The 21403-nt window shown below is 39.8% G+C and overlaps 1 protein-coding gene across 3 annotated transcripts; it reads left to right on the top strand.

Moving 5' to 3' along the window:
- Window positions 1-285: 285 nt before the first annotated feature.
- man2a2 (mannosidase, alpha, class 2A, member 2) lies at window positions 286-20326 on the top strand. Of its 3 annotated transcripts, none has more exons than XM_058076057.2 (24): window positions 286-454; window positions 1939-2652; window positions 2826-3062; window positions 3151-3295; window positions 4219-4390; window positions 4624-4751; window positions 4921-5094; window positions 6095-6281; window positions 6918-7095; window positions 7392-7594; window positions 8928-9110; window positions 9273-9387; window positions 9570-9640; window positions 9713-9878; window positions 12838-13074; window positions 13159-13281; window positions 13384-13498; window positions 13687-13820; window positions 13907-14048; window positions 14167-14300; window positions 15931-16008; window positions 16396-16590; window positions 17781-17894; window positions 17971-20326. In XM_058076057.2, the coding sequence occupies exons 2-24, from the start codon at window positions 2521-2523 to the stop codon at window positions 18121-18123; spliced, it is 3516 nt and encodes a 1171-aa protein (XP_057932040.2). In that variant the 5' UTR covers window positions 286-454; window positions 1939-2520; the 3' UTR covers window positions 18124-20326. The 3 variants fall into 3 exon arrangements, with proteins under 3 accessions (XP_057932040.2, XP_057932038.2, XP_057932041.2); XM_058076055.2 differs by having other exon boundaries at window positions 2805-3062; window positions 17971-20325; XM_058076058.2 differs by lacking the exon at window positions 15931-16008 and having other exon boundaries at window positions 2805-3062; window positions 17971-20324.
- The last annotated feature ends 1077 nt before the right edge of the window (window positions 20327-21403 follow it).

The raw sequence follows: 21403 nt of genomic DNA, 5'->3' as shown, positions 1-21403 counted from the left end.
CCCTGTAAACTTTGAAACTGTGAAATTAATTTAGAATAGTATTTCAAAAGTTTCAAATGTTTGACCTCAGGTTCCTGTCGCATTCGTAATGATACAAACGACTGCAATACAAAAGTCTTCAGATGCTAAAGCTGTTTGTTATTTCAGCCCGGCAGCTAGCATTAAACTTTAAACTCATTTAATGATTAGTAGACAAAAAGTGTACGTGGCTTTCAGACATTCAATAGTCCAAAAAGGGGTTGTTTAATGCAGCTGAAGCTATTGACCAATCAGCGTTAAGCTCCTCCCACAAGGCTTTGCGGCAGCTCGAAGATGCTAACTAGCTGTAATGCTAGCTGCTATGCTAGTTGGCTGCTACAGTCAGTTAGCTTTCAGTCCACTGAATGCAGAGCCTGGGGCGCACATACACAAGCGAGGAGGGCTCCTCGCTTACGGATCTTTGCCCCATTGACAGGTAACGTCAGACTTGTTAATTTTGTCCAGAAAATGTCACATAGCAAAGCCTGCACTGGTGGAAGACTAAAACATTAGCTTGGGCTATTTGTCACGTAAGGTTATTGTTAACAAGACAACACTTAATGTTGTATTACATATTGACCTACCGTTAAATATAAATAAACAAATAGTGACCTTACAATTATGCTTGTAATCCAGCGGACTGACTGCTGCATGTCACAAGGCTAGCTTGTTAAGACTGCGATATAAAGGTGAATTTTGGATTGATTAGGCTATTCGCGTATGTACTTTATGCTCATTTTACTGTGGTGCGCATACTTTTGATGAAATTAGTGTTCAAATATGTGCATTTGTTACAAAATTTGAGGCACTGCTGTCGAATGTATTTCCTGTAATCCAAGTTAAACATTTCTATCGCGATGTTACACAATTTAAAAATTTGTAAAATGAATCTGTACTTAATTCAGATAAAGCATGACTTGACATTTAATTTGATACCCAATTCACTTCTCTACTCGAAATATTAAAGAATTTAGAGCAGATATTATACCTGAAAATTGTGCCTTTTGGTCCCCATTGCCTTAACAGTAAAGACATAAGCTGTCCACGACTCATGGACAACCATACTACAAAATATATACTAAAATGGGCTGTGAATATATGTTTTAAAAGTCAACAGAGTAGCCTTTTAAATTTTAAAATTTAAATCAAAAAGTCCATGCAAGAAATGCCTCACACTGCAGCACGCTGTGTATTCCTGTTCACCCCAAACTAACCACAATGCATGGCAATGTTACAACTTTATGACCTGATTAAAATCTTAAGACCAGTTGAAAAATTCATAAAAGTAGAACTATACTATTCAAAGCAAAGAAGGGGGAGTCAAACAAAAACATTTGGAACTTAAGTAATGAAAAAACCCAACCTCAAATACTGAAGTTAAAGCTAAAAGATTTCTCTTCTTTAATTAACAAGGTCAGATCGTCTAGGTGTATAAGCAAGGAACAAAAAAGTCAAGTGGTACACCCCCAAAAATTACACCTGTGCTCAGCCGGAGGATCCCATTGGCTGTCTGTCGAGATCTGCGGGAAAAGGGTTTCAAAAACACAATTTCTCTTTCAGTTTAGATTAGTCCGCCTTTTGCCACAGCACACTATAATGTTATTGATGCTTTAACTTGGACAGCAAATGTTTGTCACATCAACATATCCGCTTGCTATGTCACCTCTCTGGTTCTGCTTAAATAGTTGCAGCCCTGAGTTGTGAGCGGCTTATGCTTGTGTTGGATTTACTGACAGTGGGGAAAACATGAACACCCGTTTGAGCTTAGAGGAAGTACCCAACCCCCATGCTTCCTGACAGCTTTCGCTTTCTTAATGTATCTTTTTTTTTTTCTCACCACACTCTCCCTGTCACACATATACTTGAAATGTTTGATTGCAAATTGTTGCTCGTTGCATTAATCTTTCAATATTTTAACAGCTAAAGAAGACCCTCAGACGCGATTTCATCGTGGCCGCTGCTGTCAAGCTTAAAGACCTGTCCATTCTGCAGTGAATTAGTTGTCAAGATGCTACTGTGGCAAGAATGACTTTGTCTCGTTGTGATTTCCTGGATCTGCTTTTTGGGAGTCTACTAGTTTATTTTTGGACTATGATAAAACTGGAAGAAAGTAAACAAATTTGAAAAATTATCAGCTGCTGTGGGGAGCGGGGGACTGGACCAACAAACAGGGCCACACTGGAAGTCACCTCGTGCTGCAAGGGGCACCAAGCTTCCTGTCTTGTCTTTTCCTGCTATCTCATCGTTTTGGATGATTGAGCACAAGGGCCACTTTGAAGGAGCCCACCGGTGGCTGTGGCCTGGCTGGAGCCGACGGACTGCTTGCCAGGGCTTTTAATTCACGTCATTCGGTGCCACTGCCATGAATGGCGGCTGGAGGACACAACCGTGAGGAATGAGGAACTGAACCCTTGGAATTGACGTTAATTATGTTTCAAATTTTATGCCCGCAGAAGGTTTGTTCTTAAGAGACTGGAGTTACCTTAATATCAGGAGAGAAGAATGAAGCTAAGAAAGCAGGTGACTGTGTGTGGTGGGGCCATCTTCTGTGTGGCTGTATTCTCACTCTATCTCATGTTGGACCGCGTCCAGCATGACCCTGGAAGGCGACAAAATGGCGGAAATTTTCCACGGGTAAGATAACCATGTAAGGTTGTATTGTGTGTGTTTTTTAACATCCTTAAGCAATAATTTGCTTTAATACCGATATTAAACCAAAATGTTATTTTATTCTATGCATTTTGATGCTGTTTATTACTGTATCTTGTTCTTTGTATGTGTTATAGAGCCAAATTTCCGTCCTGCAGAATCGGATAGAGCAGCTGGAGCAGCTCCTGGAGGAAAACCACCAAATCATCAGCCACATAAAAGACTCTGTCATGGAGCTCACAGACACAGGAGCAGTGTCTCCCAGCGGCCACCTGCCCTTCAGGGGTGTCAACGGCTCCTGGGTTCTTCCCTTTGATGGCCACCCTACTTTTCTTGCTGTGAAGCCCCAGGACTGCCAGTTCGCTGCAGGCACTCACAGCCAGGCAGACGTTCAGGTGAGCCTTCAGCATGTTTGGCAGAACTTGCAAAACATGCTTATCTGTATTGACTTTATGCGTAACGCAATGTTTGTTTTGTCTTCAGATGTTGGATGTATACTCACTACTGAAGTTTGACAATCCAGACGGCGGAGTGTGGAAACAGGGCTTTGACATTACGTATGAGGCTGATGAGTGGGACAAAGAACCCCTGCAAGTGTTTGTGATCCCACACTCGCACAATGATCCAGGTGATGCATGTTAAAATGTAACCCAGTGTTTATAAAGGTGCGTTCAGCTTCCCCCTTGACCTTATCTCATGAAATTCACCAGCTTCAAACAGCCTACAGGGCTCGACAATAACGATGTACCGATGGCCCGGGGCAAGTAAATCCAATCAGTGATATTCCTGTCGGGAAAGTGCACTTTGGCATGCCATACTGCAAAGAATTTTTTAAAAGCGGTTCTTGTTGGGTGTTGGTAAAACACAGACTGCGTAATTCCGGTGGTAATTTGCAAACCAATCCTTGCAAATCTTGAAATGGACCAATCAGAATCGTTTATTTAGACCGCAGTCCGCGTTTTACCCACACCCGTTCTTGTTCGCGATCAACCAATCAGCGATGGTTTGACTACGAAAACATCTATCATGGCGTTGCTGCCAACATGGTCTAATTCTTCAACAACTTCTGAAGGAAAACAGCAAAAAGTGATGATTTTTTTATTTGAGATTCTCATGTGATGCCACAAAAATTAGATGATATCATTATGGCAGTCTTTTCATTTTACACAGGGCAAGTTCGGGCAAGTAGTTCTCACCTTAAGGATTCCCCATGGGCAAGTCATTTTTGTTTTTAATGTAGAGCCCTGGCCTATATTAATTCAGCTGCAGCCTTTAGAAAAGTAATATTATGACTAAAAATGTGAAACAGGATATCTATAAACCATGCATCTTTGCAATCTCTTTAATTCCGAACGCAAAGAAAACCTGACACCGCCAAATAACTTTTTGGCAAGAACTCTATCTATAAATCTATAAATAAAACATGAGCCTTATTTCTTATTATTTGTTCAATTCCCCCCCCCCCCCCCCCCTCGGTGTTAAGTCTCATAACTGCTTTTTTGTGTTGTTAGTAAATCGGTGGGGGCATCTGACACCAACTATTCTTTTCAGGTTGGGTTAAGACTTTCGACAAGTACTTCACAGACCAGACGCAGCAAATTTTAAACAACATGGTGGTGAAGCTGGCTGAGGATCCTCGCAGGAAGTTCATCTGGTCCGAGATTTCCTTTTTCTCAAAGTGGTGGGAGAGCGCGGATGCACAAAAGCAGGAGGCTGCACGCAAGTAAGTCACAGTTCAGTGAAGCGCCCAATCTTTCAATCCTGTCAGCCAAACCTCAGAAGAAGCCAATAATGTTGTGTGCTCTGTGACTTGTTCGTGTTTTTTTTTTTTTTTTTTTTACACTGTGGCAGATTGTGGACGCTCTGAAAATAGTGTGTTATCTCCGGATAATGTCATTCTTGCAATTTAGGGCGGGATTATTCTCGCCTTCCTTTCTTAATCCTCTTTGACAACAGACTGATCCTTGGAGGACAGCTTGAGATTGTGACAGGAGGCTGGGTGATGACCGATGAAGCTAATGTTCACTACTTCGCCATGATTGACCAGCTCATTGAAGGACACCAGTGGCTTGAAAGAAACATAGGTACCCGATAGATCAGGCATGATCCTTATTGATGCTGTAACTCATTTAATCACTAATTCACTTTCAGGAATTGGAAGGCCACATTCATAGTTTAGTAACACCTATTCAATGCCTGAACTGACAATAATGGTATTGTAATCCTAAAATACTTTATCCCTTTCTATCATAGGCATAACGCCACACAGTGGGTGGGCGATAGATCCTTTTGGTCACAGCTCTACTATGGCCTATGTGCTGAAGAAGGCCAACCTGACCAGCATGCTCATCCAGAGGGTCCACTATTCGATCAAAAAGCATTTTGCCGCCACTCGAAGCTTGGAGTTTATGTGGCGGCAGAACTGGGGTAAGTGAAGCACAGTCTGCTAACCTGTTGCAAGAGGTTAAGTTTTAAAGAAACAAAATGATGAAAAGGATCACATAACCCACACAGCCATATAAAACATTAAATTCAATGCTTTTTTTTCTGAGTATTGATTCAATTGATTGCCTTTTTTAAATGGTAAAATGATCCAAATATGTCGTCAGGAATGGAAACTTTGCTCGATGCAGATGGAGGGAGTTGGATCAGGAATATAAATCAATGAATCTTTTTTTTTTCTTTTCTTAAGCTTGTGTGTGTCTTGCAGTTTTTTTAAATTGTTTTTACATTTTTTTCAAATTTTTTCATTTTTTAATTAAAAAATTAATAATTATATATATATAATAAAAAAATAAAAATTGATGAATCTTTACAGTTGCAGTTGTGTTCTTTTTTTAAAATTTTTTAAGTATTTATTTCTTTTCATTTTTTTATTAAAAAATTAATAATTATAAAAAAAAATATATATATAATAAAAAATTGATGAATCTTTACAGTTGCAGTTGTGTTCTTTTTAATTTTTTTTCATTTTGTAATTAAAAAATTAATCATTAAAAAATTATAAAAGAAATATATATATATATATATATAATAAACTAAAATCAATTAATCTTTACAGTTGCAGTTGTGTTCTCTTTTTAATTTTTGTAATTTTTTTAATAAAAAAATTTATAATTATAAAATTATATGTATATAATAAAAAATATCGATGAATCTTTACAGTTACAGTTGTGTTCTTTTAAAAATATATATTTATTTTTTAATAAAAAAATTAATCATTAAAAAATTATATATATATATATAACAAAAAACTAAAAAATCGATGAATCTTTACACCCCTATGGAGTTGACTGCCATCACCCAGTATTCACCCTAATAATAGTTAAAAGCTTTCCTAAATCCTCTTATACTGTTACTTTTTCCTCTGACTTGGGAGGTCCACTTCTGCCCTAGCTCATATTTTAATATGTGCTATATTTTATAGACAAAGGATCCAGTTCAGACATCTTTTGCCACATGATGCCCTTCTACAGCTATGACGTACCTCACACCTGCGGGCCCGACCCAAAGATCTGCTGCCAGTTTGACTTCAAGAGGCTACCAGGAGGACGGATCAACTGTCCTTGGAAAATCCCACCCAAGACTGTGGTGGAGGCTAATGTAGCGGAGAGGTAAGCTTTGGCTCCTGGAAAAACATGGCGGATTAATGAACAAGGAACAACAATATTATTTAATGAATAATATATTTTTAGTCTGAAACTCTAAACTCTGATCCGTTAATATCTAAATGAAACGCTAAAGATGCTAATCAGAAGATTGGCTTTATTTTGGGAAAAACTGGATTTCATATAGGTAGCTCTTGCAGGCTGCATTAACACTTCAAGTACTGTATTTACAGAAGCACATCTTAGGTTGATAACCTTTGAATCCTTTGATAACCTTTGAGGAATAGCGTCAAATTTCTAGTCGGATTAAACAATTGTATCTTAGAAACAACAATAGTTGTTAGATACCAGTGGTCTGTCCGGTCCTCTCTCTGACAATGACATTTGAATTGATATTGTAAGTAGTACCTTTTATTGTCTACTAAATTTACCAATGATTTACTTTGTGCAAACACCTAGCACCATGTAATGTTTGTCATAGTTATATCATTCATATTCATAATTGCCATAAGAATTGTCGTACACACAGTCATGTGCTGCTTATTTTTTTTTAACAGAATAAGTATCACCTACTTATACTGTTCTTTCAAGGTCGCTTTAATTTCTTATAAAAGCGCTTCAATTTGTTTTCTCCAATTGCAGGGCACAGTTGATCCTCGATCAATACCGAAAGAAGTCCAAACTTTATCGTAGCAAGGTGCTGCTTATCCCGCTAGGGGATGACTTCCGCTACGACAAGGCCTTGGAGTGGGACCAGCAGTACATCAACTACCAAAAGCTCTTTGACTATATGAATTCTCACCCTGAGATGCATGTCAAGGTGAGAATTTAATTTGTCAACTATCTCCGACACATCTCGAAAATATATATTCCTATTTTCAGCGTGCTTCCCAGCTTGTGGTTAGCCCAATATTTGACTGTGCAATCTTTTTTTTTTTGATGATTATGAATTATACAGGAGGCTTTAAGTTCACTGAGGGAGCGAAGAATTTATCACACCTTGTGTTTAGTTCTGTCCTCTGTGAGGAGAAAGTCATGCATATTAATGGCCGTTTTGCTCTCTTCTGCATACGTTTAATGTACTGTCTTTTTGCTTGTGTCTACCCTTTCCTCCAGGCTCAGTTTGGAACTCTGACAGACTACTTCAGTGCTCTCTACAAATCATATTCAGTGGCCCCTGGATCACGACCCGCGGACTATCCAGTGCTCAGTGGAGATTTCTTTGCCTATGCCGACCGCGAAGACCACTACTGGACTGGCTATTTTACATCCCGCCCTTTTTATAAGAGCTTTGACCGTGTGATTGAGTCACACCTCAGGTGGGGCAGCTTCCTTCATGACTGCTACATGTGCTGTGTGGGAGTTAGTTATCCAACAGAAACCTTTAACTCTTTGCACTACAACCTGGAGGCATGGCACACGTTTTTCTTCAGCTAGTTGGACATACATATCCTACATAGATAATTTGACCCTGATTCAATGTTCAATCCACAAAGTGTTCAATTAAGTAGTTGCTTCTGTTAGTGATGCACCTTTCCAATATAATAGCATATATTACTTTAAAGCACTTTTTATGCATTCTTAGTTGCCCTAGTCCAGGGGCAAGAAAATCCAGTTTGCAGTATTATTTTATGTGGTTTAACCCTTTAACTGCCAAACAGTGAGCATTAGAACTACCATTTTTTTGGTGCTATGCTCCAAAGTAGGGGTGCTTCGATCAATCAGCCACAGATCAGTATCGGCCGATGCTTGCTTTAAAACACTGATCCCATCCACCGATCAGCTCCGCCCCCGCTGCCGCATTCAGAGCAAGCATGTCTGCCCTGTGTGGGGCTTCCTATCTTTTGTGAGAGTGATATAAGTTTTACACCCTGCAAAATGTGCCTCAAATGTCTCACTAGGGTAGCGCTTTAAAAAACTTTAGATTGATGTTGCATTTGGGGCTGGACATTTGGCAGGGTGTGGTGAGGCAGGTAGCGGCTATAAAGCCCCGGTTCCAACCCGCTGTACTTGCGTGTGTGAGGCTAAATTTGGGGTAGAGTACTGCCTCAGTGTGGATTTGGGAGCATGCAAACACTATCAGTGCATCAGCAGGCAATGGATACCTGCTTTTCATTCAGGTTTTCAATTAATAATGTAAAGACTAGTTTGGATTGAAATAAGCTATGAGGATAAAAATGAGTAGCTTTCATTTTTTAAAAGTAGCCCTCACAGGAAAAAACCTTGGTGACCCCTAATATAAGCCAGTAGTACATTTACACTGCATGTATGTAGTATCGGTAGTGGTATTTATACCGGTATCGGCTGATCGGAACATCCCTACTACAAAGCATTCCTGGTTTGAGTTAAAACACAGGAAAAGACCAGTATCCAAAGATATTATAGCGGATATCTGGTTGCGGTTTTGGTGGCACGGGTGTCTATCTGTCTAGTCTTTCCTCAGTTGTGGTGGATTCACCAAGCATTTGCAGCCACAGTGCCAACTAGTGGATTTCTTTAACTTTGCATACTTCTACCAAGTGGTAGAGATGGCAAAAACAGTTGGAGCTCAGTTTAGCACTGCTTTCAGAAAGTAATAATGTGCTGTTTTAGCCTGAATATTGGCATAAATCTTTGTCACACAGATGCTCATGAGTGTTATTCATGTTTTAGGGGTGCGGAGATCCTTTATAGCTTGGCGGTTGCCAATGCTCGACACATGGGCATGGAGGGACGCTACCCAGTCTCGGATTACGCTCTGCTTGTGGACGCCAGACGTTCTGTGGGCCTCTTCCAGCATCACGATGCCATCACTGGCACTGCGAAGGAGAATGTTGTCATTGACTACGGAAGCAGGTAAAGGATGTGTGTGAGGACGAAATGACAATGACTACAAAGGAGTCATTTCATCTCGCGTATGTGTGGCAGAAACTTGCCAGTTTGATAAACTGGAGTAAAATAACAAGCAATCTGCCGTGACTGCCGGCTGAGACACTGATTGTCTCGTGTCCTCCATAGATTGCTGCGTTCACTCATCGGCCTGAAGAGGGTAATCATCAATGCCGCTCATTTCCTGGTCATGAAGAACAAAGAGTTTTATCGCTTCTACCAGACGGAGCCTTTCTTGGAGACTGTAAGGAACCTGTGACACTGCTTGAATCATTTTGCATATTACTGATCATTGTTTGGGTCTGGGTTTTATTTCTGGGTATTCCAGCTTCCCTCACCAGTCCAAACACATACATGTGAATGGTTATCTATCTCTATCAATCATGGTGATCAATGCAGGTCAGTTAAGGTTATTTTATTTTTTAGGATGATCGACGTGCCACTCAAGACTCTTTACCCGAGCGCACTTTAATTGAGCTGGACCCAGCAGGGCCGAGGTAGGACCTACATCACTCCTACTATCACACCATCCCATCCCAAGACACCGAGTACGTATTTGTCTTTGTTAGATACCTGGTGCTGTTCAATCCATTGGAGCAGGAGCGTCTGTGTGCCGTGACCGTGTTGGTTAACACCGTCAAGGTGAGGGTTCTCACGGAAGATGGACAGACTCTCCCTGTGCAGTTGAATGCTCAGTGGAGCTCGGCGAGTCAGATGAGTGCAGAGGTGTTTGAGGTGAGTAATAATTTTTTTTTTATCTCACTGATAAGTCTTTTGACGCTCTACTTTCTACCGGGGCTGGAGACTTCCTACAAGACAATGACTCTAAACACTAACTAAATTCTAGTAAGGCATTCATGCAGAGAAGCAAGTACAACGTTCTAGAATTTCCATCTCAGTCCCCAGACCTAAATATTATTGAAAATCTGTATTGCGATTTAAAGCGGGCTGTCCATGCCTGGAAACCATCAAACCTGACTTAACTGGGGTTGTTTTGTAAAGACGAATGGTCAAAAATTTAGACCTCATTGGAAGCTATAGGAAGTGTTTATTTCTGCTAAAGGGGGATCTACTTAATATGGATGTCATTTTTTTTTGTTGGGGTGCCCAAATATTTATGTGATACATTTAACTGAAATTGCTAATCCAAACAATCTTAAATTATCAGTGGTGCCAAACACCGTATAAAACAATAATAGCCTCTGGACAACAACTGCAAATACCATCTGCTCTTGCATGTAAAATAAATTCTCTATACCTTTCACTAATTAAAAGTTGCTTGGAACACCGGTCTTGACATAATTTATGCGTAATGCTTAACAATACAAATGGCTTGTGTCTGAAATACTCAAATTCAGCGGAATATAAATTTGCACAGAAAAATGCAAAATACTGCATTATGCAACACATACTGTATGAGTAAATATATTTCAGTATGTAAATGTAGCACAAAACCAGAGGGTTAAATCATGTATGTTTTAGACCGCCTCCTTCTTGGTACATTCCCCCTCTGAGTGCTAACTGTGACCCACTGTCTTGCAGCGCCACTGCCTGCTGTGTGTTAAATGAAATGAGCGGAATGTGAAACCAAATCCTAACGTTGCAAATGGAACAGGCGTGTTCCTCCTGAGGCTATCCCTCAATGGGAGGAATACATTACAAGAAGCTTAATAGCTGACGCACATATCAATCATTTTTTTGAGTACTGAGCAACTCTGTCAAATATTTATTTAAATTGTATTATATGCTCTAGAATATAGATTGGCCTACATGCATAGAGTCACAGTGGGAAGACTTGAAGGCAAAATTAGTTTTGACATGAGTAAACATTATACATGTTGAATCATTTCTGGCGCTGTGACCAGAACAGGAGCATGGGGGGGGGGGACATGAGTCAAGATTCAAATTCAGTTGCGGTTGAGTTTAATTTGAACAGCAGGTGGCAGTAGTCAGCATTACAACCGGCTAAAGTGCCTGGGTTGAAAACGCTACCATAATATATACAGTCATCCCACGCCATATTGCGGTTCCAATGTGTCTTTATACTCACCGTCTGCTCCAAAAACAGCAAGGGGCAGTGTATCCAACACACGTCTACCATGATACTGAACAAGAAGGTTTGCATTTGACTTCCAGCATGGCAACACTTTGCTCTTTGTGCACCTTCTTCTTCAAGAGCAATTGTGTTGTATTTATTTGCTGCTGCGACAGAAAAGGAAGAGAAGGTGGTCGACTTGTCCTTTTTAATAGGAGGAATGCTGAAATCTCAGCTTGAAATGACCTTTCATTCTTCCTTCCTTCCTCTCTTTCTTCCTCTCAACACCACAGGGACTCATGGCTTATATAAGAACAAAAAACAAGTAACTTGCCTTAAAACGTAGTCTGTTTGAGTGTTTTTTTAACTACTTTAATCGGGGCAGGTTATTTCCAAATGCCCACAAGGCATGCTAGGTAGTCCAGCTGCACCAACAATATGGATACCAAGAGTATGTTTAACTTCTCTGATGACCTAATCAACATGGTTTGCAATCTAGCATAAATGCAACAATGTTGGGAGAAAGAGTACCACAAGCTACCCAGCATACCTTGCGGCAGATATGTATGGGTGTTTTTTTTTTGGGGGGGGGAGCATGGTTATTGCGTGTAGATATTTGTTTGTATGTCCACATGGTGCAGTAGGTCGGATACTTTGTGCGTCAAGTGTATTGATGTGTTGTTTGAATGGCTTTTTTGTACAAGCATCTGACTTTTCACTAGCATCATGTTGCTAGCTACATTTTCAAACGTAAAGGTTTAAAAAAAAAAAAGTCATTTGGAATTTAAATTCGGGCAGGATTATGACACTTGGCGGGCCTGATGTGGCCCGTGGGACACAGTTTGCCCTCCCCTTTTCCACACTTTTAGTTCCATTTGATACTTACTTGAGACTATAAAGTGCTTCCTCAACAAATGTAGCGTTGAAAGATGAAATATAATGATTGTTCCAGAGCTTGCAGTTTTTGATGTTTATCTACAAGCTAGCACACATTTTTTTTTCTTTTAATCTCACCCAAACACCCCTGCACAATATTACTAATCATTGTAGCCCTATCGTCAAACACATGCCTATTATCCACACTCTTTGATTGCATTGTTTTTAATCATGTAGACTGTGCAACCACTTACAGCTTGGAGGTGATTTTACACAGAGTGAGATATGGCGTTGTTCTCAACCCCTTCCATCATTCTTCAGTGACAAGCGGCGACCCAAATTGCAGACATCCTTGAAAGCAAACTTCTTAAATATACTATTTATTTAATGAATGACTTATATTTAAACATTAAAGGTATTATTTGCACCATTTATGCAGTTGCCTTGAGGGTGAATGTTTTAAAATGGACCTGCATTAGAAGTGAAGCAAGAAGTTAAAACTAATAATAATAGGAGCATTTCTTTTGTAGACGACCCTTCTGCTTGGGTCAGTAGATTTAGTCATGAAATGCCTCCCAGTACTGTAATACTGTACCTGGTAGTCTTCATTGTGGGTGGAATTTCCCTATGCAACACAATCTGAGAGAGAAAGATGTGAGCTTTTAATAAAGGCCTTGCGGCAAACTCTCTTTGTGCAGCTTTCAACATAAAGAAAATAAAGCCAAACCTGTAAACGCTCATTAATTGTCACTTTCTCCCCCCCTTCTGCTGTTTTCTTCAAAGGCTACATTCATGGTGCGCCTGCCACCGCTGGGTTTAGCCGTCTTCCATCTCTATGATTCTCCAAGTTCGCCCATGACACTACGCTCGGACACCGTCCTCCGCCTGTCGGGAAACTCACTACCTGCCCGTACTTTGGACCCACTTCCTGTTCGATCTCAGCATGCTGACCCGCAAACCTTTTACATTACCAGCCAGTTTTTGACACTCGGCTTCTCAGGCACCACGGGCCTTCTGGAGGTTCGAGTCTGATCTGCTCACTTTTTATTCCACATAAACACAACAACATTTAATAACTTGATTTAATTCTGTCTTGCTCTACAGAGTATCAAACGGAAAGATGATCCTCAGGAAGTGAAGGTGCAGATGCACTTCATGATGTATGGAACTCGCATCTCCAAAGACAAAAGTGGTGCTTATCTTTTCCTCCCTGATGGGAAAGCAATGGTACAGACTCACAATGTTTTTATTTCCGTGTGTTCTGACAACGCTATGCTGCTGCTGCAGTTTGTGCACCGATGTCCCACTATGGTGATTTCACTCTTTCAGCCGTACGAACACAAACAACTGCCTGCAGTGCGTGTCGTCGAGGGGCCTCTCTTCTCTGAAGTGGTGGCATACTACCAACATTTTCAGCAGGCCGTTCGCATCCACAACGTGCCAGGTAACTAAAGCGTGCTGTGGAATCTGTTCAAATAGCAAATGCAGCAGCTGTCTTGTGATTATATTATATCACATCGCAAGGGCCAATGGGTCCAATTAATGTGTCATTTATACCTCATTATAAAGACATATCCCTGCTTGTTGTAGAGTTTGGAGTTTTTTCATTTTATGTTCTTCTTGTGTGTTTAGGCATGGATGGCCTGTCTGTGGATATCACCACCACAGTGGACATCAGAGATCAATCTAATAAGGAGCTGGCCATGCGACTAGTCACAGACATACAGAATGAAGATGTCTTCTACACAGACCTCAATGGCTTCCAGGTCGGTCCCATGCTAAATATCAGAGGCACACTTGCACTAAAGCAAGATGTGCTTGTTGGCAAGGTGACAGTTCCCTCCTCTCCTAGATGCAGCTTCGTCGCCGACACCTGAAGCTCCCCTTGCAAGCCAACTTTTACCCAATGCCCAGCCAAGCATACATCCAGGACAGCAATCACAGACTGACACTACACACAGCTCAGTCCCTGGGTGTCACCAGCCTGGAGAATGGTCTGCTTTTTTTTTTTTTTTTTTTTTAAGTTTCACACAGTTCACACTCTCACAGTGTCATGCTACTTCTGGTGGTTTAGGATGTGTACATTTTTCATTTTTTAATGATCACCTCCAGGCCAACTCGAAGTGATTTTGGACCGCCGACTGATGCAGGATGATAATCGTGGGCTGGGTCAAGGCCTCAAGGACAACAAAAGGACAGTCAACCGCTTTCGACTACTCCTGGAGAGAAGGTCCACCGGCAACAAGGTCGGTTACAAGCTGTGAAATGACTTCCTCTTTACACTATATGGACAAAAGCACTGGTACGAATGTGAGTGTGAATGATCGTTTCTCTATATGTGCCCTGCGATGGCAGGCGACTAACAGTGTACCCCGAAGTCAACAGGGATAGGCTCCAGCAAACCCCGGCCACCCTAGTGAGGCACAGGCAGCATAGAGAATGACTTAATTAATGCTTAAAAAAACTATTAACTGTAATACTGTCCAGTTCATTTGTACAGCCTGAACTTGAGAAGATGGTAGAGAACACTTTATCAAATCAACTCCAGTAGATTCACACCTCAACTACTTCCAGGAGCTTTCAGGTTAGGTTGATAATATTTAAGAGGAATAGCATACAATTTCCACCTAACAGTAAATCTTATAACCAGCAAGTCCAAATTTACTATGAGGATAGTTGTATCACTGCAGTCATGTGACGTTTACATTTAACACCATGGTTTCTATTAAGTTGGTTTTACCCTAACGCAGGGGTCTCAAACACGCGTTCGAGGCCCCCGAAAGTTTAATGTTAGTGCGGCCCACGCAAGTTTGATATGGATGCTGTATGGTATCATGTACCCAGAAAAAAATTATTACGTTTGATTAATGTTCATGTTAAAGGTTAAATAACTGTTAATAGTTATCCTCCCTATCCGTGTGGAAGTGGTAAGTTTTTGGCTATTTAAGTTTAAAGGAAATAACTTGAAGGTTACCGTTTAGGTCGCTAGCTCTCTCGTTTGCGAGTTAGCATGTGTCTCAAGACCCTGCAGTTGGGCAATATGTTGTAAATAAAAAGAGTATAAATGTGACTATAGTCATGTTTTGTCATGTCTACAGGGCTCTAATAATGCTTTGTTCATTTTAATCTGAAAAAAATAATTTGTCTACCCGCCAACTATATGTGGTTTCTTAAGTTTTTATTTGCCGTTTTATTATTATTATATTTATTTATTTATTACTGATTGATTGATTTTCTTTATTCTTGATTTATTTATTTTGTGTAGAAAAATAAAAAGTGAGATATTTGAGAACAGTGGAATGTTTTATCAGAGCTTTTATTGTAGAAAATTGGAACCAAATCGAATTTTTTTTGTTTTTAATAAATGTGTTTTTTTGGAAAACCTGATGCGGCCCAGTCTCACCCAGACCCGAGCTCCAGTGGCCCCCAAGTAAATTGAGTTTGAGACCCCTGCCCTAACGTATACAATGTATTCATGATGGCACAACATGGGGCAAATTTGCAGCAGATTGTTCCTTTTCTTCTGGAATTAGAGTTAAATATGACCAGCAGGTGGCAGTAGTGTGCAGAGTACATATAGAGTGTGTTTGAGTACATATCACTACATTGTAACAGGCGTGACCAGTAAGTATATGCTGTATATAAGAAGAAACTAAGCCGCTTGGTATTGCGGTACATGTATTGTTCCACCGTATCATAACAATCAGATGCGTTTCTCCTACATTGACAAGGTGTGGGGCAAAGACTTCTGTCCATATAGTGTATTTGTGCAAGCTGCTTCCTTCATTCTGCTCATCATAAACGCCTCATCATATTTTTTCATGCGTCCTCATTTCAAGTGTTTGTTTTTCATCTCTCCCCTTCTGTTGCCTTCAGCCTGATGGCTTCTTTGCCAAATTCTCCTCCTTGTTTCACTCTCTCCTCTCCAAAATCTTGAGTGACAGAGTTCAAGAGGTAATGTCGTCATGGTAACAGCGATGATGCTCATACCGACAGTCTGCTGTAGCTCAGTTTTTTGTTCGTTATCACGTAGCTCCTCTGAGTCAAAAAATTACAAATGGTACAATTGATCAAACAAATGTGAGTGGAGGACATTGATTGCTGTTTTAGTGTGTAGCGTTCCAGAACCCGCTCATGATTCTTTCGGATAAAGTGTCTGCCAAGATCCTTTTGTTGGAGTAAAACATGGCGTCTGGAGCGATCTATTGCTGTACTTTGTCATTAAAATGTAGACCAATCCCAGTGTGTATTGATAGTTCCGTGCTGTAAGTGCATTAGTTTGTGGAAATGTACAAGCTCGACGTTACTGTCAATCACGCTAATTACCATCCTCCTCCTCAGATGACAGACAGCGACACGACGAGCTTCCCCTCCGTGCTCAGTCACATGACCAACGCCATCCTGAATCACAACGTCCTGGCGCTACCCGTCCTGCCCAAAAGGCGTGGCATCCCTCCTCTACAAACATTCGCACCGCTCAAGGCCACACTTCCCTGCGACTTCCACCTGCTCAACCTGCGCAGCATTCAAACCCAGGTAAGGAAATGCTAAAGCATCGCTATTCATTCATTCATTTTCTACCGCTTTTCCTCACGAGGGTCGCGGGGGGTGTTGGAATCTATACCAGCTGTCTTCGGGCAAGAGTCTGGACTGGTGGCCAGCCAATCACAGGGCACATATAGACAAACAACCATTCACACTCACATTCATACCTATGGACAATTTGGAGTCGCTAATTAACCTAGCATGTTTTTGGAATACCCACGCATGCACGGAGAGAACATGCAAACTCCACACAGAGATGGCAGAGAATTGGAATTGAACCCTGGTCTCCTAGCTGTGAGGTCTGCGCGGTAACCACATCACTATTCATTTCTTCTCAAATGTTATGGGTGCTTAATTTATGCAAAAATGTTTACATTTTGTATTGACTTCCACTTATTGTAGCAGCAGAGATGTGTGTACCACTTTTGTTCCGTTATGGCTGATTACCGCAATGGTTGTTCTATGGTTATTATCACATTTTTCTTATTTGACACAAAACCAAAGAAAAATGCATGTAAAGTCGTTTTTTTGTGCATCTTACAAAGCATTTTTTTAAAGATTTTTTTTTCAATTTTTTTAAGCAATTTAAGAACTAATTGTTATTTACAAATGCAGCCGGAACAAAGAGCAAAAGCACTTTAACGGGAGAGTGGAGTGCTGAAAATAAGAACGTTATATAAAAGTGTAAATATGTACGATACATACAATACAAAAGCATCAAACAACAACATTAAAGCAATGGGATATAGCATATTTCTCCCTGTTATGGCTGATAACCACAATGGTTGTTCTATGGTTATTATCACATTTTTCTTATTTGACACAAAACCAAAGAAAATGCACATAGAGTTGTTTTGTTTTGTGCATCTTAAGAAAAATTTTTTTTATTATACCTTTATTTACCCAGGCAAGCAATTTAAGAACGAATTCTTATTTAAAAATGCAGCCTGAACAAAGAGCAAAAGCACTTTGACGGGAGAGAGGAGTGCTGAAAATAAGAATGTTGTATAAAATATCAATACAGTAAATATGTACAATACAAAAGCATCAAACAACAACATTAAAGCAATGGGATATAGCATATTTCTCCAAATGAATGGTCACATTCCAAATTGTGCAACCTTCATGGCACGTTCATGCTAACACTGCACTTCCTGCTTTCTGCTTCCGTCCTAAAACAGCAGGACCCCAACGCTCCGTCACCATACACCGCTTTAATTCTTCACCGTTTGGGCCTTGACTGTAGCTTGGACGCCCCCAACTTGGGCTTCAACTGCACCACCACCCAAGGACAGGTTTGGAAAGATGTTTTTTTTTTTCCATTTGCCGCTTTATGACGGTTCTCACACCTTTTTGTTGTCCTCCATGCAGCTCAACATCTCCAGCCTCTTTAAAAACGTGGACGTGCAGCTGCTCCAGCCTACGTCTCTGACCTTAATGTATTCCAGTCCCCCATTGGCCAACCACTCCACTGTCAGTCTAGATCCGATGGAGATCTCCGCCTTTAAGCTCAAACTACGCTAGGAGCCACTATAACTGTCTTCGGATTGAGAAGTGGACCTCAGCCGGGTGTGGACCGGCATAGAACCGGGGAGGGGCTGGGATTCTGGGCTTTGTCATGCAGAACCACAGACCAGTCGGATAACGCTTATCCTTTTTGCAGCGTGGGAACTGATTGCTGTTTTGGGAGGCAGGAAACGGATCATGTGACCGGGTTCTGCGAAAAGAAAGAATGTTTTCTATCCTGGAATTGAACTACTGAATGTAAATATGCCAATGGAAGGGTGGGGGCGGGGTTTCATCATCATTATCATTATTATCACAGTGCAATTGACGAAGCTTTATTTCTTTTATGGACTTTTTATGTTTGATTTTTAATTTTTCTATATGCATCAGTTTTGTTTTCATTTCAATTCAAAGTCATTATTATAATTTTTTTTTTTTTTTTTGGCTGAATGCAGCAAAGAATGTGCAACACGGACATTTGGAAACACGGGTGGTCTCCTCAACACCGTGACAACGTGATCATGACTCGTACCAGAGCCCCGTAGTCACCGTCACTGTTTGGGTTCTCCACTCCATCATCATCATCAGTCTCTGGAGCTTCCTCTTCCCTGAAGAACATTTATCTTCATTCTCATGTTGGCACATCACGGTCAAGCGGGGCTGCGTATTTTCGCACGTTGACCACATTGTACGCACGGCCGACACCGTTACGTATCGATGTGCAAAAGTTTGAGGTCACCGCTAGCTTTGTTGTTTTAATGATGGTTTCTAAATCACAGCAGGGATAATCCAGAAGAATGCAAAGCCAATTTCCGCTGAACGGCGTAGAGGTGATTGTACGTACTTAGGAGGAAGTCGTCCTCCATAAAGTAGGAATCGTTTAATTGTGCTTGGTCATTACTAAAACAACAAATCTAATAGTGCCTTTAGGCTTTTACACAGTAAAAAAAATACGACTCGTGAAAGAAAGGTTGGGTCTTCTGGGTGAAATTTTGAGATGATCCTAAAATTGCAAACTTTTAATTTCACCGTCTCTAAACCTTTGGATGCAGGCCGTGATGGCAAAAAGTGTGGACCCCGGCTAAGGACCAAATCAATCAATATGAGCCAAACGCAGACGTTTGGGTCCGCAAGCAACATATCCGTTCCAAAGCTGATGTGTGTGAATATCTGGTTTGGCAGCTCGGCCTGCTTTCATGGACGACTACGGAAATAAAAACATATCGGAGATGCTGAGATCAGGGTTTTTAAAACGTTTTTCAATCAAAATAATTGATTCGTAGTTGCAGCGCTACTGTGAAGGTCGTTTAGGGGTCAACATGACATTTTACCCAGAAGCCGAGTATTGGGGCCACATTGCAGAAAATTTGCAGGGGCAAAAACTCGTACATTTATGAGAATAAAGGCAGAAATTCATATCATACATGTCATAGGGGGAAAATAAAGCATAGTTATATTAATATTTATAATGTGGCAGCAAAACAGCAGTTCAGCACAAACGGATTAGCATGTCTAGTCCTCACTTCCGCCTTACCCCCCCCCCCCCCGCCCTCCACATGCCCAAGGCCATAGGTCACATATCCCCGTAACGAAGTCGTAATATTACAAGAATAAATACATTCGTGACTATGTCATAATTTTTATTAAAAAAATTTTTTATTCTCATACCATTAAGAGAATATGAGAATAACGTAAAATTTACAAGTTGTAAATTTACGACTTCTAAATTTACTTTTATTCTCGTAACATGATGAGAATATGAGAAAGTCAAATTGACGAGAAGTTGTAAATGAAAGGTCGTAAATGTACAACTTCTAAATGTATGCCTTTATTCTCGTAACTTTACGAGAATATGAGAAAGTCGTACATTTCCGAGGAAAAAAGTCGTACATTTCAAAAACATGAGAATAAAGTCAAAGTTCCGAGAAGTCATAAATGAAAAGTTGTAAATTTACGACTTCTAAATTTATGATTTTGTTCTTGTAACATTACGAGAATATGAGACAGTCATAGATTTAGAAGTCGTAAATTTATGACTTTTTGAAAAGTCGTAAACTTACGACTTTTTGAAAAGTTGTAAAGCTACGACTTCGAAATGTATGCCTTTATTCTCCTAACATTACGAGAATATGCAAAAGTCATACATTTAGAAGTCGTAAATTTACGACTTTTCATTTCCGACTTTTGTGAAGAAGGCGTAACTTTAAAAAACATAGTCGAATTTACGAGAAGTCATAAATTTCCGACTTCTAAATGTATGCCTTTATTCTCGTAACATTACGAGAATAAAAGGCATAAAGTCGTACATGTACAACTTTTCATTTACGACTTCTCGTAAATTTGATTAAATTTTGTTTTAAAAATGTATGCTTTTTTTCTTATCTATCTTGAGAATAAAGTCAAATTTACGAGAAGTCGTAAATTTACGACTTCTAAATGTATGCCTTTATTGTCATAACATTCCGACAATATGAGAAAGTCATAAATTTAGAAGTCGTAAATTTGACTTTTTGAAAAGTCGTAAATTTACGACTTGAAATGTATGCCTTTATTCTCGTAACATTACGAGAATATGAGAAAGTCATAAATTTAGAAGTCGTACATGTACAACTTTTCATTTACGACTTCTCGTAAATTTTACTTTATTCTCATGTTTTAAAAATGTATGCTTTTTTCTTCTCATCTATCTTGAGAATAAAGTCAAATTCATGAAAAGTCGTAAATTTACGACTTCTAAATTTAGACTTCTAAATGTATGCCTTTATTCTCGTAACTTTACGAGAATATGAGAAAGTCGTACATTTCCGAGGAAAAAAGTCGTACTTTTCAAAAACATGAGAATAAAGTCAAAGTTCCGAGAAGTCATAAATGAAAAGTTGTAAATTTACGACTTCTAAATTTATGATTTTGTTCTTGTAACATTACGAGAATATGAGACAGTCATAGATTTAGAAGTCGTAAATTTATGACTTTTTGAAAAGTCGTAAGTTTACGACTTTTCAAAAAGTCATAAATTTACGACTTCTAAATGTATGCCTTTATTCTCCTGACATTACGAGAATATGCAAAAGTCATACATTTAGAAGTCGTAAATTTACGACTTTTCATTTCCGACTTTTGTAAGGAAGAAAGGCGTAACTTAAAACATAGTCAAATTTACAAGAAGTCAAAAATTTCCGACTTCTAAATTTATGCCTTTATTCTCGTAACATTACGAGAATAAAAGGCATAAAGTCATACATGTACAACTTTTTATTTACGACTTCTCGTAAATTTGATTAAATTTTGTTTTAAAAAT

Source organism: Doryrhamphus excisus, linkage group LG1, assembly GCF_037039965.1.
Source record: "Doryrhamphus excisus strain RoL-2023G ecotype Guam linkage group LG1, RoL_Dexc_Guam_v1.1, whole genome shotgun sequence".
NCBI classification, from domain to species: domain Eukaryota; kingdom Metazoa; phylum Chordata; class Actinopteri; order Syngnathiformes; family Syngnathidae; genus Doryrhamphus; species Doryrhamphus excisus.
The sequence above is the reverse complement of the archived record's forward strand: the minus strand, read 5'-3'. Positions and strand labels throughout refer to the sequence as shown.

What these genes read in the sequence shown, in the direction of transcription:
- man2a2 (XM_058076055.2), top strand. Translation starts at nt 2,521, where the DNA reads ATGAAGCTAAGAAAGCAGGTGACTGTGTGTGGTGGGGCCATCTTCTGT. An exon ending in TGAGTGCAGAGGTGTTTGAG is followed by an intron (nt 9,879 to 12,837) that starts GTGAGTAATAAT and finishes TTTTCTTCAAAG; the next exon opens with GCTACATTCATGGTGCGCCT. An exon ending in GCACCACCACCCAAGGACAG is followed by an intron (nt 17,895 to 17,970) that starts GTTTGGAAAGAT and finishes TCCTCCATGCAG; the next exon opens with CTCAACATCTCCAGCCTCTT.